The sequence below is a fragment of the Procambarus clarkii genome, chromosome 90 (assembly GCF_040958095.1).
Source record: "Procambarus clarkii isolate CNS0578487 chromosome 90, FALCON_Pclarkii_2.0, whole genome shotgun sequence".
NCBI classification, from domain to species: Eukaryota; Metazoa; Arthropoda; class Malacostraca; order Decapoda; family Cambaridae; genus Procambarus; species Procambarus clarkii.
In genome coordinates, this window is record NC_091239.1 from 11,712,063 (window position 1) to 11,729,560 (window position 17,498).

Sequence of the window (17,498 nt, forward strand, 5' to 3'; positions counted from 1 at the left end):
CCTCGTTCAGAAGATAATTGTCCTACCCAGCGGAACCAATAGAGACGGGAAGGGAGTCTGGGGAGAGGGGACAGGGTGTGGAGGTGTGAGGGGATTGGGGAGTGATAAGGGGGTAGAAGTTGTGCGACTGCAGCAGTAGGGAGGTGCGGAAGATAGAGAGACCAAGGAAGTCCTTGGAGGGTTGGCCTCCTCTCCCGGTCGGACTCAGGATAGAAGCTTCGTGGATAGAAGCACAGGCAGTATAAGCCCCAACTAGGTGGTGGAATGGATTAAATATAGATTATAGTAGGCGTGGGGGCAATCTTGAATGACTTCGAACATGTCCCCATTCAACCCGTCCTCTTAAAAATAACGTCACTTTTGGCTCGTATGCGCGCTATGGCTAAATTTGTACGTAACTTGAAATGAAATCGACTCACAAAAGTGACGTACTGTTCCGTTTTCTGTTTGAGTCGTCCGGCTTACTCGGCCAGCTTAGAAAAGGAAACTTTCCATTAACGTTTTTCATAACGTTTTGAAACTTTATGAGAATTTCCTGCCCACCTAACCTATCAGAGGACCCTTAACTTACTGTCGTTGAAAAAAAAATCCCAAATTTATTTTCATTTTCAAATTACGTCTATATTCTTTAGCGTGTGCCAAGTTGGCAATAATCTTATTGAACACGCTCATATGAGTAATTGGAAATTTTGAGCAGCAGGTTATAATTTATTATTATTATTATTATTATATATGTATTTAACCATTTTTAAAGGAGAAAACTGAGAAAATGCTTGAAAGCATTCCTGAAGAAATCTAGTTATCACTGACTCCTCTGATTTGTTCTAAATTATTTAGCTTCAGGAATTATGTTATTACTAACAATTAATTCCCAAATAGTCAAATTAATGACTTAGAAATGAAAATAATGAATAATATTAATAATAATTTATGAGAAAATCCACCCGGGCTGTGAGGTGGCTCGAACCTGTGACCCCGGCATTGCCAGTCGTGTACTCTACCACTGGATCTAGAAATCCGGTTGCAGGACTTTTGTACAAGTCTTCGATGGTTCAGTGGCAGAGTACACGACTGGCAATTCCGAGGTCGTAGACCCAACCACTTGGGCTGGACGGTAGAGCGACGGTCTCGCTTCATGCAGGTCGGCGTTCAATCCCCGACCGTCCAAGTGATTGGGGCACCATTCCTTCCCTCCCGTCCCATCCCAAATCCTTATCCTGACCCCTTCTCAGTGCTATATAGTCGTAATGGCTTGGCGCTTTCCCTTGATAATTCCTTCCTTCCTTCCGAGGTCGTAGGGTCGTCCCACCTCAAAGCCCTGGTTGATTTTTTCATTGATATATATCACGTTAGTGTGATTTCTGTGTGTTAATGTTTTCACTTATTATCTTGTTTCAATGGGCAATTTGAATTACTTGAGAACATGAGTACATACTTGACCTGGTCTACGTGTTATTTGGGTTCACCTGTTATAATGAGTCAATTTACCTGCTCTTATCATTAGCGAAAAAGGTGTCTGGAACCCAAATCTTCTCGGCGAAGTCCCCTGGAAGAGTGAGGAGTTCGTCGCTGGAACTGAAGGCTAGTCTCTCGTCCTTCCAGTACTGGTTGAGGTACATGGTGATGGTGTAGTCCTGGAATGGTAAAAAAATATATTCTGTGAGTAACTTTGTGACTGCTGAAAATGTGATGGGGTTCGAAAGGAAAGGTTTTCGACTCCTGTAATGAAATTTCAAACAGTGTGAAGGGAGAAAATATTTAATTACATGGTGGTGGTGCAATTCTGTACAGGAACAGAAGGAATAAATGTTAATAATTTTATGATACATTATTTAGCTTCCGAGTGACTAGAGCGCAATTGTTAAATACCCGGATAAAAGTTCCAAAGATAACATGGCCGAATTATGCAAAAATTTCCTTCATAGTAATTTATGGACCTTGGTTAATACTGAGGTTTGCAGCCTCTGTTCTCGATTTAAAAAGCGTTGTGTTCGAAGTGATTAGGCCTATCTTGAGGTTATCTTGAGATGATTTCAGGGCTTTTTTTTAGTGTCCCCGCGGCCCGGTCCTCGACCAGGCTTCCACCCCCAGGAAGCAGCCCGTGACAGTTGACTAACACCAAGGTACCTATTTTACTGCTAGGTAACAGGGGCATAGGGTGAAAGAAACTCTGCCCATTGTTTCTCGCCGGCGCCTGGGATCGAACCCAGGACCACAGGATCACAAGTCCAGCGTGCTGTCCGCTCGGCTCCTGCCTAACCGGCCTAACCAGGGTCAGGACTCAACAATCGTCTTTCCTAATCATGTCGTCATTGTTTACGCTTAATAAACAGTTTATGAGCATAGAAACTCCGCTACCAAAGGTTATTAATTTTTTAAACAACCCCGAAAAGCATCGAAGCTCATTAACTGTTTAATCTCTCTCTCTCTCTCTCTCTCTCTCTCTCTCTCTCTCTCTCTCTCTCTCTCTCTCTCTCTCTCTCTCTCTCTCTCTCTCTCTCTCTCTCTCTCTCGCTTTTTCTCTCTCTCTCTCTCTCCCTCCCCCCTCTCTCCCTCCCCCCCCCTCTCTCTCTCTCTCTCGCTTTCTCTCTCTCTCTCTCTCCCCCTCTCTCTCTCTCGCTTTTTCTCTCTCCCTCCCCCTCTCTCTCCGTCCCCCCTCTCTCTCCCTCCCCCCCTCTCTCCCTCCCCCCCCCCTCTCTCTCTCTCTCTCTCTCAATACCTGTAAACAAAGCCGGCCAAATTGAAGAAACTATACAGGCTTCTTAAGTGACTACGTAAATGCTTGATGAATCCTGGCCTTGAAGCATTCAAGCCTAATTCATCTTGCCTTACGCAACCACGCTGATGCTCATTAGTCCAATAAAGCGTCATTATTACGGTGCTTTTTTTTTAATTTAAACGGAATGTTAAATATTCGATTTGTTTGAACGCTCCAGGTATTAAGAACTAATGTTTATCTTGTTAGTGTGAAGGATAAGAGATATTTGTTATAATTATTCAAAGTCGTATCACGTGTGCGACCCATAACAGTTCTCGAGAACGAGAATGTCAACAGACTTTTGGTTTCAACCATATGTTTACAGACTTTTGGTTTCAACTATATGTTTACAGACTTTTGGTTTCAACCATGTTTACAGACTTTGGTTTCAACCAAATGTTTACAGACTTTTGGCTTCAACCGAATGTTTACAGACTTTTGGTTTCAACCAACTGTTAGCAGACATTTGGTTTCAACCAAATTCGAAGGTTGGAGTACAGGGATGCCTCGCACAATCAAATTTCAGAGGCTGGAGGCCACACAGTCTAATCCTTTGTGGGTATTTATGAAGATGCTGTCTATGGGCGCCTGACAGCTGTGTGAACAGCGCTTTAGATTCGTAGTCCTGAGGTTCCGGGTTCGATCCCCGGTAGAGGCGGAGACAAATGGGCAAAATGTTTCTTTAACCGTGATGCCCCTGTTACCTAGCAGTAAATAGGTACCTGGGAGTTAGACAGCTGCTACGGGCTGCTTCATGGGGGGTGGAGGCCTGGTCGAGGACACTAAGCCCCGAAATCATCTCAAGATAACCTATGGTATATCGTTTTCCCATCCAGTTCTCGTCATAAAACCTACACACTGTGTGTCAAGAGAGTGATGACCTGCGTCCAGGTCTGCGTTGGTTACTACTGCCTCGGTGTACAGGTAAAAGTGGATCAAGATTACCGACAAGGGAAAGGAAGACTTCAAGTGAGGAAAGGATCCTCAGTAAGCAATGACGACCCAAAGGGACGAGGGAAGGTCGCCCGGGAGCCGGCTATACGGGAAATTAGCTGTCGCAGATTCCTGCTGAGGCAACGTGGTGTTCCTGAAGGGTGTGAATGCTGCCGGGAACCAGACAAGTGAGTCTGGTGGCTGTCACATAGCCTTGGTATATCACACGACAGGTAAAGACGTGTCTAGTAACAGTGATGAGGTGTCAGTTATTGGTGACAAGCATCATGTGGTGACATAGTGAGCCCTTGACAAGATGCCTAATATGATTGTCGACAGTGACAACACCTCAGTGACATTGGTGAAGTTCTTCATTTAAAAGGTTAAGGTCAACGCTGACGATTACAATAATTTTTGAGGCTTCATAGTGACAAAATTGGTGAACAAGATCTACAGGAACTGTGTTGACTACGGTAATATGACAAACTGTAGCGTACGAGAGAAGCTGTGAAACAAAATAGTCACTGAATAACAGAATAGAATATTCGTTTAACCATAATATATCTAGGGCGATACAACCCCCTCTACACCGAGACAAGAGGTGGAGAGACCAACCTCCCAACACAAATTACAGTACCTTTAACTTTGGATGGAATATACAAAACATGGCAGCCCATCCACCTAAAACAATAGTACTTATACCAAGTATTTGGTCAAAAGTACCAATATGTAGAACTGAACTACGCAAAAATTCCCTTTTGTATTATTTTATGGCATAAATGACATTCTTTTTAAATACGAAAAGAAACTTAATGAGCCTTATCTAACCTGTCCTATCTATCCTTGGCCTAATATACGTTATCTTAGACCTAATATAAATGGTGCTACACAGTCTCCCTGGCTTGATGCCTGTTCTTTCACTGTTCTTTTCCTTCGGATGTGGATGTGCAGCAATTTGGGTTGAGTCTTTGCCTTATTTGCTATGTCATTTTCGCACTGTCTTGCTGTTTTTCTTCTCACCTTGAGGTACTCATTCCAGGACCTCTGTTCTTCGGAGTCCTATTATTTTTGTAGTTTCTCCATGCCCTTGTATTTAGTTGCTTTGCCAGCTTACATCCCTGATAAAACCAAGGGATTCTCATTTGCTTTTATTTTTTTTCCTTTTGGACTGCAACCTTACATTTCTGGATGATGTAGCCTGTTATGTCTTTGACAGCCAAGAACTCTGAACTCTGTTTCCCTTTGTATCTATATTTGGATTTTTCCTCTCTCCGTGAAGCTTCCTTTTCGATACGCCAGGCTTTTGTTTTCTGGTCCCTTCCTTGAGTAAGTTATCCCTACTTCTCCCAGACACTCTAATATCAATACACTGTGGTCAATCATTTCTACGGGGGGAGCTTCGAAGTTGATTTCCTTTATGTCTGAATCATTAAAAAGTAAATACCAGGTAAAGTCTGTAGGAAGTATATTTAATAGCTGGGCCGTCGTTGCTACTCATTCTTATGGGTTCACTTACATTCTGGCTTAAATAGTTTCTTGTTGCCTCATCCAATAGTTTACTTCTCTATGTTTCTACACCCTTCTGTGGTTCTTTATTCTCCCAGCTTCTCTTACCGGGCTGTGATGGGTATGTGGGGCCTGCGGGCCGCTCCAAGCAACAGCCTGGTGGACCAAACTCTCACAAGTCAAGTCTGGCTGCGGGCCGGGCTTGGGTAGTAGAAGAACTCCCAGAACCCCATCAAACAGGTCTCTCAGTAATGATAATGCTGTTACTGTGGTTGTGTGTGTATTCATCTAGTTGAATTTATCATGTTGTCTTTGCTGAACTTTGCTGTTTCGGCCGTCGCCTCAACTGTCAATCAATCAACTGTTACTGACTGCTAAAAAAAAATTTACACACACACACACACACACACACCGGTGGCTGACTGGACAGCACGCTGGACGCGTGATCCTGTGGTCCCGGGTTCGATTCCCGGCTTGTTGTTGTTGTTTTAGATTTAGCTACTCAGAACGAAGTGTCCATGTAGCACGGGCTATGGTGAGCCCGTAAGGCGATTCCCGGCGCCGGCGAGAAACAATTGGCAGAGTTTCGTATTAATATACGAAAGTACATAAGGAAATTCCTGTTTCAATTTTCCTCCGTGGTCTGACACTGTCACATTTTTAATCACGTGTTTATTTTCGTGATATACACACACACACACACACACACACATATATATATATATATATTATATACATATATATATATATCTGCTACTTTGACAGGGTAAAATAACTTACTAGTTTCAATAGCAGCTATTAAGCACTTAACCACTGAAGGTGATTTAAGATGCTTATGCAAGCTCAGCTTATAGTTACATCACATACATACATTCATTGTTTAGCTGGGAAGGGTGGATGTTGAGAATAACGGCAAAGCGTAGAGGCCATTGGTGTATTTCTATAGCTCAGTTCGTATTTTTAATGTAAGGTCTATTGTCAGTGGCTGCAGAGTGAGGGGGGGACCCCCCCCCTGCTCGTAACTAACCTTAGTTTATATATATGTCTCTCTGTATGTTTATATATGTCTGCCCGAAACGCTTTGCGTAATAGTGGCTTTAGGCATTGTATGTACTAGCTCTATAAATCCATCAACTTTTGTATCTTACCTTGTACGTATGTACCTTACCTAAATAAAAATATATTTATTTATTATTATATTCCCCTCTCTACTCTCGTCATGTGTCTATTGTTTAATTCAAGCTAGAAAAAACATTCTGTAAGCTGGTGGCCTAAAAAAAATTATATTAATTTTAAATAATGTGATCATGTTATTCTGTCCATATCCAAAAATGATGTAGGTAAGCTGTTGCATCCAGTTCTGTAGGAATTCTCGTTTATATGTTTCTCTATTTCCTTTAGTTCTGATATGCAAATTGTCCCTTTGATAAAGCGTTGAGTGAGATAGAGATAGATGGATGGATTGATCCAATTGGTGCCTGGGATAGTCTGTCTCATCTCCCATCCACCCTTATTCCATCCCTCTTTTTTTTCTTCTCCGCAAATCCCCTATTTTCCTACCCGCGTACCACTAATCCCCTGTCGCCCCATTTTCTGCACCATCTCCTTTTCTCTTCTCTTCCCCTTACTTTTCTCTCATCTCCCCCATTTGTTCCCTTCTCTCTATCATTCCCCCACCCCCCATTTCCCCCCTCCCCGCCAGCCTCAAATAGACAGACATTTATATTTATTATTTCCATTTCCATTTCTATATTTACGTAGAAAGGGGTAACGAGTTGCATCCAGGTCTCTTTTCCCTCTTTCCACCCTTTCCTCCTCTTTCCCATTCTTCATCATATATCCCCTACGACCCCCTCGTCTCCCTTCCCTTGGTTCCCCTTCGCCTCTCCCCTAATCATCCCCATCTTGTGCCCCTACTTCCTCCCTCTCTCTTCCCCTTCTCTCAGAAAATTTATTATTATAAAACTCTATTAGTTGTCTCCTTTTTTTTATATTAATACATGAGGTACATCTGTATTAGTGCAGCTACCATAGACTATATGAAGTGGAGTACAGTGTGTCAAAAAAGCTAACTAGGTGATGCTAAAAAATCCCCATCACACAGGATGGTTAGTCATACAGAGGCATGTGATAGGCAGTCTGCACTGGCAGACTCCGGATGCATTTTGAGAATATCATCAACACAAGAGTGAATAAGGTAGCAGTGGTGATAAAAGTCCCCATCTCGCAGGATGGTTAGTCATACAGGGCTATATGTTTAGTAACCTGCATTGGCAAATTTTGGGTACACTGTGAGGATATCTTCAAGAATACGAGAGTGAATAAATTGCAAAGCTCCAGGTACCTCATACCAACTGGTCCGAAAGGTCTAATAACTGGGCATTCGGTGATGTAGTGTGGGAGATCATGCCGCAGTTCCTGCTCACAGAGTTTGCACCTGGAGTGCTCAGGATTGGGAGATCCGTCACCAGTAGCCACGTGTCACAGGTAACGGTAACCCAACCTGATCCTTGCAACCACTGTGTCGCACAGTCTGGTGGACGTTTTGTGCTGTCCATAGATATAGATTTCAGATCTGAACAAATCATGGCTTTTTATATTAATACTTTCAGGTCGTTGAGAGTCAGTAATTAGTTGTCTCCAAAAATATGATAACTAAAAACTCTAAGAGGGAATCACTTCAAATATTTCATACTTAACTCCATTAAAGATTTCATGGGGGTCTCTATAATTACTAATGTTTCTTAATGCATTTTACGTAGGCCGATTCCGACCAGCCTAGGTCCGCTTCGTACCCAAGACCAATTTCCCATGCAAATTTGGGGCACGCTAGACCCAATCGTCTGGCCACAAACTTTTAACAGAAAAACAGGCAGACAGACAAATATTATCTCTTATAGTATACATTTAAGGGAAAAATCCTTGATGTTGTGGAAATTTCATAAGAATCTTAAAAATTCATATACCACGAACAAATTTTTGATTCCCCATGTAAAAACAAATCACAAACAAATTATTTGTAATCTAAAATCAACTAAAATTAAATATCTAGACAATGCATTCTATCCATGAAGCAATGACCACACACGCCTCACACTACATGTTAGTGACTTTAATATAAAACATGCAATTTAACACTAAATCTGAATCACATTTTATCTCGTCTAAATTATACTTTAAACCCGCATAGTTTTATTAAATTCTTTAACTGATCAGTTCGTTAATAAGTTAGATAAACACTAACATTCATAATATTTAATCATAATACGATATCGATTAATTATTTAACAAATAAAGCCCAATATTTAATGGTCTCAGTGCTAACATCATCTCTGAAGCTCTCAGCTCTCTTCCTACACACACTGGAACTGTGTATCCTCAGTTTAGTATATTCGTGTCAACATATTTTTATATATTAAATACAAATTATCTTTAAAACTTGGCATCTAGTGTATATTCATACGAGTTACCTGTACACGAATTATTGTACACGCATGGCTGTACAAGAATTGTTGGTCACGCATTGTCGTACACGAATTATTGTACACGTATGGCTGTACAATAATTGTTGGTCTCGCACTGTCGTACACGAATTGTTGTACACGCATGGCTGTACAATAATTGTTGTACACGCATTGTTGTACACGAATTATTGTACACGCATGGCTGTAAACGAATTGTTTTACACGATCTCCTCTACACGAATGGTTGTACACAAACTGCTGTGCACCAAATACTGTACATTAACTGTTGTATACGAACTGCTATAACAAACAGTTGTCCTCGACCTGCTGTACACGAATTGCTCTAAGAGAATGGCTGTGGTATGACCTTCCCGTTACTCAACAGTTAACCTCTTCCCGTTTGTGGTGAGGGAGGCCTCAACTCATCCCGTTAGTGTTGAGGGAGGCCTCAACTCATTCCGTTTGAGCCGAGGGAGGCCTGTAATCTTTCCGATTCTGCTGAGTTGGCGTCCTCAACTCCTCCTTTTTGTTCTGGGGAAATCCTGTATTCATGCCGTTTTGATGAGGACGATGTCAACTCATCCCGTTTCCATTGAGGGTGGCCTCAACTTCTGCCGTTTGTGCTGAGATAGACCTCCACTTTTCCCGTCTATTCTGAGAGAGGCCTTTAATCGCTCGTTTTAAGCTGAGGGGAGCCAGTTCTCTCTCGCTTCTGCCGTGGGAATCTCTCCTCACTCGTGCTCTGTTGTGACCCAAATCCCTGGCCTATTTTTGTCTTGCACATTCAGCAACTCCAGTCTGGTCGGTCAATATCAGGAGAGAGCAGCAGTGTTGTGGAGGGTGTGGGCGGGGCTTGCCACAGCTGGGTCAACTCCAGCCTCTCTACAAACACCAAATAACAAGGTTTTCATCTTACATAAATATTACATATGATGTGCACGCAATTGGAAAAAAGATCTTAGCGTGACCTAGCATAGCCTCATGCAACCCGATATGAGTGTTGGATATTTCCAACATCGAATACAGCATTGTTGTATTCTCATTACTTATTACTAACCATATTAATATTGTATTAAGTAAAATTAACAACTCGTAGAATTCTCATGTACTAATAATTCATCTGTGCATTAGGCTAAATTCTCACGTCATCTGACGCCAGTATTGCGTCAGATTTCTTTACCGTAAAACACATTATATTCAATTTGTGTGAGAATTAAATACGATTCTCCATAATTAAAGCATTCTGTATGACAACTGATTGCAGACGAATTGTTCTCTAACTAAAAGCCGAATAGAGCTTTAGAATCAAAACGTTTACCTCACGATAGAGGTAACGTCATCAATGAATGCTATGGGGAGACATTAATTCCTCTCCCTTGTATCTTTACTATTCTTAAATAGTTAAATAATAATATTCCGTTCCTCTAAATAATAAACCCGTCCAGTCTTTAGAGTTTCAAGCGCGAATGCGAGAAATATTAATGTTCATGCCAATAATTTGTGTAATGAACGTCGACTCGGCGTGGGGGGAGGGACGCGACGCCATCCTCAGTCGGTGAGGCGGTCGGGACGCGGACACGTGCAAGGCCAGAAGGAGGCAAAGCTACGCTTACCGTACTCTCAAAAGACGCCATTGTCCAGCAAATAGGACAAGTGTGTCCATCCACAGATGAAAGCCGCCACTGTGAGGCGTGAACGACCTTGCAGATAATATCTTCAACTAGTGCTGGTGTTAAAAGAGGGATCTTAGACTTGATTCCTGAAGACACGTGATCAGCCAGCTTGAAACGCATCAATCCAGGATAGGTTCACCGGAACTTGGGATGCGTAATTACGGCAATCTTAATACTTACACAGTGCCCACAGTTAAGTACTTTTATTTGATGCATCATTTATAAGTGTATTAATGGCAGGGTGATTGCACGTCACGCGGCAAGACAACACCTAATAACTGGTGATTAGAATTCTATCTGTAGATATCAATAATCTTGAATATGTATTGAGTAGTTAAATCAATTGCTACTGGTAGTCATTTATCTTGCAGCTCGAGAGACGAATTCCTCATGCTGTCTTCTCCATGTTAACCGTGTCATTCGTCGGTGTACCAGACTTGGAGATTAAGAGGACTGCCAGAGTTATCTAAAGGAATCTATTACCAGCTAAGGCTTATTTCTTTTTATTCATAACTTTGCAATTTGATACATTCAGAATGTTCAACATAATGTGTGATTTACTGTAATTCATTACTATGCTCATATTCTTCATTACTATGCTCATATTCATGTTCTTTATATGAATCATATTATATTCAACATTAATTATAGGATTAGATTATTATTAATAGAATTAGTGAACGAACCACACTGATTCGTGGACGTACTGACCTCCAGCAATAACCCCCCAATGTAGGTGTTTGAGGTTTGGTTTTAATAATACAGCCCATTAATTATTTTTATGATCATACTTTCTAGTCATATCCATAGTCACTGGTTTCTCTAGAATTTTATCTAATGATCTGAAATTCTCAGTTTCCTTCTTTACTTTAAAAGCGGGTGGTCCTTCGTAATTTAATTTACTACTTTAATTATTAATTAGTCAGAATCAAACCCAAATATCCCACAATGAGCTATGTTCGTCCATGTTGCAGCTGTGCCCCATACTACTGAGCTATGTACGTCCTAGCTGAAGCTGGGCCCCACACTAGTCAGCTATGAACGTCTAAGCTAAAGCTGCGCTCCACACTAGTCAGCTATGTACGTCTAAGCTGAAGCTGTGCCTCACACTTCTCAGCTATGTACGTCTTAGCTGAAGCTGTACCTCACACTAGTCAGCTATGTACGTCTTAGCTGAAGCTGCGCCCCACAGTACTCAGCTATGTACATTTATGCTGAATCTGTGCCTCACAGTACTCAACTATGTACGCTTAAGCTGAAGCTGTGCTCCACAGTACTCAGCTATGTACGTTTAAGGTGAAGCTGTGCCTCACAGTACTCAGCTATGTACGTTTAAGCTGAAGCTGTGCCTCACAGTACTCAGCTATGTACGTTTAAGCTGAAGCTGTGCCTCACAGTACTCAGCTATGTACGTCTTAGCTGAAGCTGTCCCAACCAATCGTTACTGTTCGATAAATATTCGAATATTATTACTTGTGAGTCGTGTGTAAACGTTTATAATTCATAAACAGAGGGTTTGGCGGCTGGATTAATGAGCATTTGGCCATACAACCTGTCTCCTAAAAATAACGTCGATTTTAGCCGTTTGCCCGTATAGCCGAATTTGGACGTTATTTGAAAATGAAAAAAAAAATGAAAATAAATTTGGTATTTTTTTTTTCAACAACAGTAAGTTAAGGGTCCTCTGATAGGTCAGGTGGGCAGGAAATTCTCATAAAGTTTCAAAACGTTATGAAAAACGTGAATTGAAAGTCATCTATTCTAACCTTACAGCGTCGGCCGGACGACTCAAACAGAAAACGGAACAGTACGTCACTTTTGTGAGTCGATTTCATTTCAAATTACGTCCAAATTTGGCCATAGCGCGCATACGAGCCAAAAGTGACGTTATTTTTAAGAGGACGGGTTGCATGGTAAACCTTAACCTATTAGTCTAATCAACGTTCATAATGTTGATTCATCATCGATTACGATGATTCAATGTCGATAGCTTTCACTGAATGTTACTCGATGATCTGTTGTCTTCTGGGAGTGAGAAATGGGAGGAGAGATAGAGATAATAATTTACATCTTAAATGACAAAATTAATATACTATTTTGCTTAATCGGTGTAATTCAGTTAATCTTATTATGAGGTGCGGCTTGTATTCACTGCCAAACATAGCAAAAGATCGTACACGAGACGAGAGGTCTAAACTGTAGATTGAAGGGCATATATAGTTTATGCGGTTATAATATATTACAAATAATTTATATTTTTCATTTTACGAATTTGAAATGCAACCATGCAAGGCAAGAATGAATTCATGAGAAATGTAAGTAAAAAATATTTCTTCATTCATGAATATGGACAAGCAAATTTAGCATAAATAGTTGGGATGTGTTCTAATATATTAGATTAAATGAAATAGTTACAGAGATGTACAATAGGCCAGGAGGCCTAAAATCTTTTACAGTTTCACATTCGATAATATAATGTTCAAGTGGATGCCTTAAAAGTTTGTCACAAATTTTAAAAGCTGAATACTTGGTAGTGGCTCAGCCTCATTAACCTGCAAAATGTGTCTATAGCCAAGGCGCATTCGCACAATGAATACATCACATTGCCTGGTTCAGTTACTGTGCTGACCATACAAATGCCTATTTTGACAAAAAGTTGGCATAGCTTTTTATACTGCAGCTTTCAGGTCATTGTTCATTTCTTAGTTCTTCTAAATCTTAAGTAATCTCTTTAATTTGTATGTTTTAATAATTGCATTAGATGATTTGAAGTCATAGTCTGTGTTTTCTTTCATGAAATCCTCATTGGCAAATCGATCTGCAAAGTCATGCAAATTCATGCAAAATCATTATCATTTTCAAAAATCTCATTCCATTTAATGTTGCAACATTGTTCAAAAATGAACAAATGAATTGCATAAACATTTAATTAGATTTATGTACTGCACACGCGCAACCTGTTCTATCGGTGCTCAATTGAACAGAACCATCAGTATAAGCATGAAATTCAGTTGGTTTGAGATCATGAAGATGACTGATAATAGCTTCTAGTGTTATGCACCTCATAGTTTCGTTGTTATATAGGTTTGCTTTAAGCTGATGTGTGTATAATGTACAGAGACTGGCACATCTTTCTACGGGGAAATATAATGAACAATTTTATCAGGATTAAGAGACATATTCAATTTTGCAAGATAATTGGCACAACAAATGAGCCGCACACTGTAAGGAGTCTTTTTGTGGAGGATTGAGGGAACAGAGTTGCTTAAAATGCCTCTAAATATTTTTAATTTTGTTCACATTTTCGGTAAAGTTATAGTTCTATTGATGCCTTGTACTGTTCCTAACATGGGTTCCTAATTTGACTCTTATGTTCGTAAAAAAAACTCTCAAGGAATCTTAGTAAATTTTCGGCATTCTTGTTTTATTTATAACTGTCAGCAAGCTGAAGCAGTTTAGCACGTTCTTTAATAATAATAATAATAATAGGATCATTTGTGCATGAGGAAGAATGATTGTTTTTCCTTAATTTAACCCATGATAATAACCGGTAATGATTCTGAGAAGATCACCTAAAAGTGGTCAACTGATAAAAGAGTATACTCAGTGTACCACTTGTGTATGTCAGCCTTAAAGTTCGGTTTGAGATTGGAGTTTTATTCCTAGGTTGGGGATTGACCCTAATATTCACTACGATGTACTCACAATGTATTAAAAGGATCGCTTACTACTTCTGGAATGTACTGAACTGTAAAGTTGCTCTCTGCTAGACTGTACTAAGCGCATAATCCAACGTATCTCCCAACAAATAGGTTTGTTTGTCGGAATCATACATAGTAATATTATAAACAGATATTTAAAGATGGCTCTTCCATTATTGTTACATTGAACAACGTAAGAGCAATGTGTCGAACATTAAAGTCATCCATACATAGCAGAGCAGTGTTACTTGTAGGCTTTAGTATCAGGTCGGCTTTAAGTACAGCACATCGTGCATATGTGTTATTCAGTAGAAAATTGCTATTTGCAGTTTGTAATTTAAATTTTTGATAATGTGTACCATTACTTTTGTGATTGTTAATTAGTTTACAGTTTAATGCACTCTTAACATTTATATGTAAGCTTCCAAAGAAGCAATTTTGTAGAGGGAAGGATCATTGTCGTTCCAGACACTGATAATCAAATTGAAACGATCGCCATCCTTGTACAGTATATCCTTATTGCCCAGTAGACCACTTCCAAACTAAAAGCTCTTAGCTTGGGTCGTTTTTCCAGCTGGGAATGCCAGGCTCACGTAGTCAGCTCGGAAAGCAATAAGAGGCCTGAGTGGGCGTTCCCCGGGCTGTGTGAGTCTACCATAGCCCACGTCCGCATTCTTTACACGGATTCTCGCTTTGTTGTCAACACTGCCACTTATCTCCTCCCCATGAGCAGATTCTGCATGCCTATAATTTATCCTCGCTTTCTGTGAGTGTTGCAGCTGCTATTCACAGTTGCAGCTCCAAATATCTATTTGATTCTGTCTCATTGCTAGACTGCATAAGACTTGTAGCATGTTCCTCGATGTTGGATTCCTGTTGCTCTGCCTGGAGATCGTTTGGGTTATGAAGCACAACAGAAAGTAGGCTGGTATGCCATAACAAGAGGCCACAAGGAGCAGGGGACACGCCCGGGGGACCCTTTACTTGGATCAGCTACACTTCTGTCACCAAAACATTATCTTAGTCACAGAACCGATCTGCATCTATAAATTTCCATACTAGTCTGTTCACTGTTATTTTCCCCTTTAAAACATTCGTGTATATACACAACTGTCTACCATCAAAAGTGACTTGATATGGAACAGCTCTAAACACCAACAACTGCTCCTAATAATAGGCATGCCAATAATTACAGTTTAAAAATTATTAGTTAGAAACAGCTGTCGTAGTAATAATTGTGTCATTTAGAAAATGCCTTCTAAAGACTGCAATAGGTTCTATGTAGGTCCACCATCAACAGATTTTGAAATTTTGAATGTTGCACCATAAATATTTTTTTATGGTGGCCAATTATTTAATACTCTGCTTATTCAGTTGTCAGAAAATTCTTACTAAACTGATTGGGAAATTAAATGAAAGTTCCGAACGTTTTCGTGTTTCTCCACATTGTCAAGGAAATGCTGACAAATGACTAAGGAGTTTAGGATTATATACCCAACTACACCTGACTAGACAAAGATCCATAAGCTATAATATCGATTATTAAAGGAGGTGACATAAAGGTGAAATGATTAAGTGGATATTAACTGGGGGTATTCAAGAGATATTAACTGGACATTGCTTCATTCTTGGAATGTGCTACACATACACTTATTGTTTGCATAATTTTATACCTATCACAGATCTTATTAATTATAAAGTTATCTAATTTATGTAATCCTTGACTTACATTAATATTATCTAAGTCACTACTCTTTATAAATGCAGATTCAATAATATTTCTTTCAGTAACTAATTTACTCTCCACAATTTTGCATGAATTATGCCCAGTCAATTGAATGATTACATTCTCTTAAGTGAACAAAAAAAATGCATGAGACTCTTGACCAGTTCTAATTCTATATTTATTCTTTAATTCTCTTGTCAAGATGTTTAGCTGTTTGGTCAACATTGAACTTATTACAATCTTTCATGGAATTTTATACACACATCCAGTGCAACTAACAACGGAATTTTTAATGAGAATTAAGTACACTCGTGGTAGGCTTGTCGGTTCCCACCAATGTACCTGTCTAATGAGTGCATTTGCTCCTAGTTTTTTCGGGCTTTTTATATAAATAGTTCGCAAAAAAATTGTACCGTGAAATATTAATGCAGAACAGTACCTCCAGATTACTTGCTTTTACTGACGTTCAATGTCTTGTGACTTGTGTGTTGTGTGTAGGAATACGTGAGGTCCGACCCCCTCCTTGTTCTTTGTGTATTGAGCGTTACATTCACGTTATTTTGAGTTTCAATTTATATTATTATACACACATTTCACATATATACATATCATCGACTTTAGAATGGTCCAGGACGGACCGAAACGTCGTCGTCCCTTCATATTCTAGTGTGTGGTCCTGTCAACATATATACACATTTCTTCGTGTGATTTATAACTCCCCAATTTAGTTCCTGATAATATGAAACTCAGTAGGATGAAAAATTAACTGTATAGCAACCGTCCTGTAGGTCGGAATACTTCATTAGTTAGTACACTTTATCCTCCGTTGATACTTAGTATAATAAAATTATAGCATGCATATGTTTACTCTTAAGAATGTATATGGTTGTTAAACCAACACAAACACACACACACACTCGTGCATACAAACACACACAAACACATACACACGGATATATAAGTAAATATATCTGTGTGTGTGTGTGTGCATATATGTATATATGTTAGTGAAAAAAAAACTTACCATATTTACTTCGGAAATGGAGTCGAAGGACGCGATGGTTATGTCCATTCCGATGTAACAAGGCTCGCCTGAAAATAATGAAAAGTGGACCGTTTTAATAGTAGTAATAAGTAGGTTAAACAGCAGCTTCTGCTGTGTTATCTATCGTAGGTTATGCAACCTGTTTCTGACAAGCGTAATATTCTATAATATAATTTGACAACCATAATAACTTAGTCGAATTTTCTATACATATCCATACATGTACACATAAAATCCACAAAGAAACTCATAAGACTGCATTAATTAAAACTTCTAGGGGAGGGAATTCTGGGAATTCGGAGTCTGGGAATCACCAGATAGCGAATTCAAATCACTCCATGGTCTGAAAATGATATTCAATTATATATCATGCCATTGGGAATTCATTACGATTCTAAGTGTGGCGTCAGAGTGTGAACGCCATTACCTTAGGCTCGAGTGGGGTCCAGGTTGACTGTAAAACCCCTGGTTGGGGGTACGGTTCACGGCCTCCAGAACTTCCCATAAAAATTCAATAGCGTTCTGGGTTGGTCAACTTTTGGACCCCCGTGGCAGTTAAGGCAGGCGTCTGGGAATCACCCAGACTGATTCACCCCAAATCAGAGTGATTTTCGTTATTAAAATAAATTAAATTAGTTTATTTAAATTAATATAACTAAATTATATCAAGAATATATGAGGAACCTAGCGCT

The 17,498-nt window shown here is 39.8% G+C and overlaps 1 protein-coding gene across 2 annotated transcripts in view; it reads right to left on the minus strand.

Annotated features, from left to right (window-relative positions):
* Positions 1-16,849, minus strand: part of LOC123746565 (Ligand-gated chloride channel homolog 3) — a 36,211-nt gene extending 19,362 nt beyond the window's left edge. Inside the window, exons 1-2 of one of the 2 annotated variants that reach the window (XM_045728161.2) lie at positions 16,795-16,849; positions 1,489-1,634 (exon numbers count right to left, since the gene is read on the minus strand). In XM_045728161.2, the coding sequence (XP_045584117.2) occupies positions 1,489-1,634; positions 16,795-16,833 (185 nt within the window). In that variant the 5' untranslated portion in view covers positions 16,834-16,849. Of the gene's footprint in view, positions 1-1,488; positions 1,635-16,785 lie in introns of both variants that reach the window. The other variant, XM_045728160.2, reaches the window with a different exon arrangement.
* Positions 16,850-17,498: the final 649 nt, after the last annotated feature.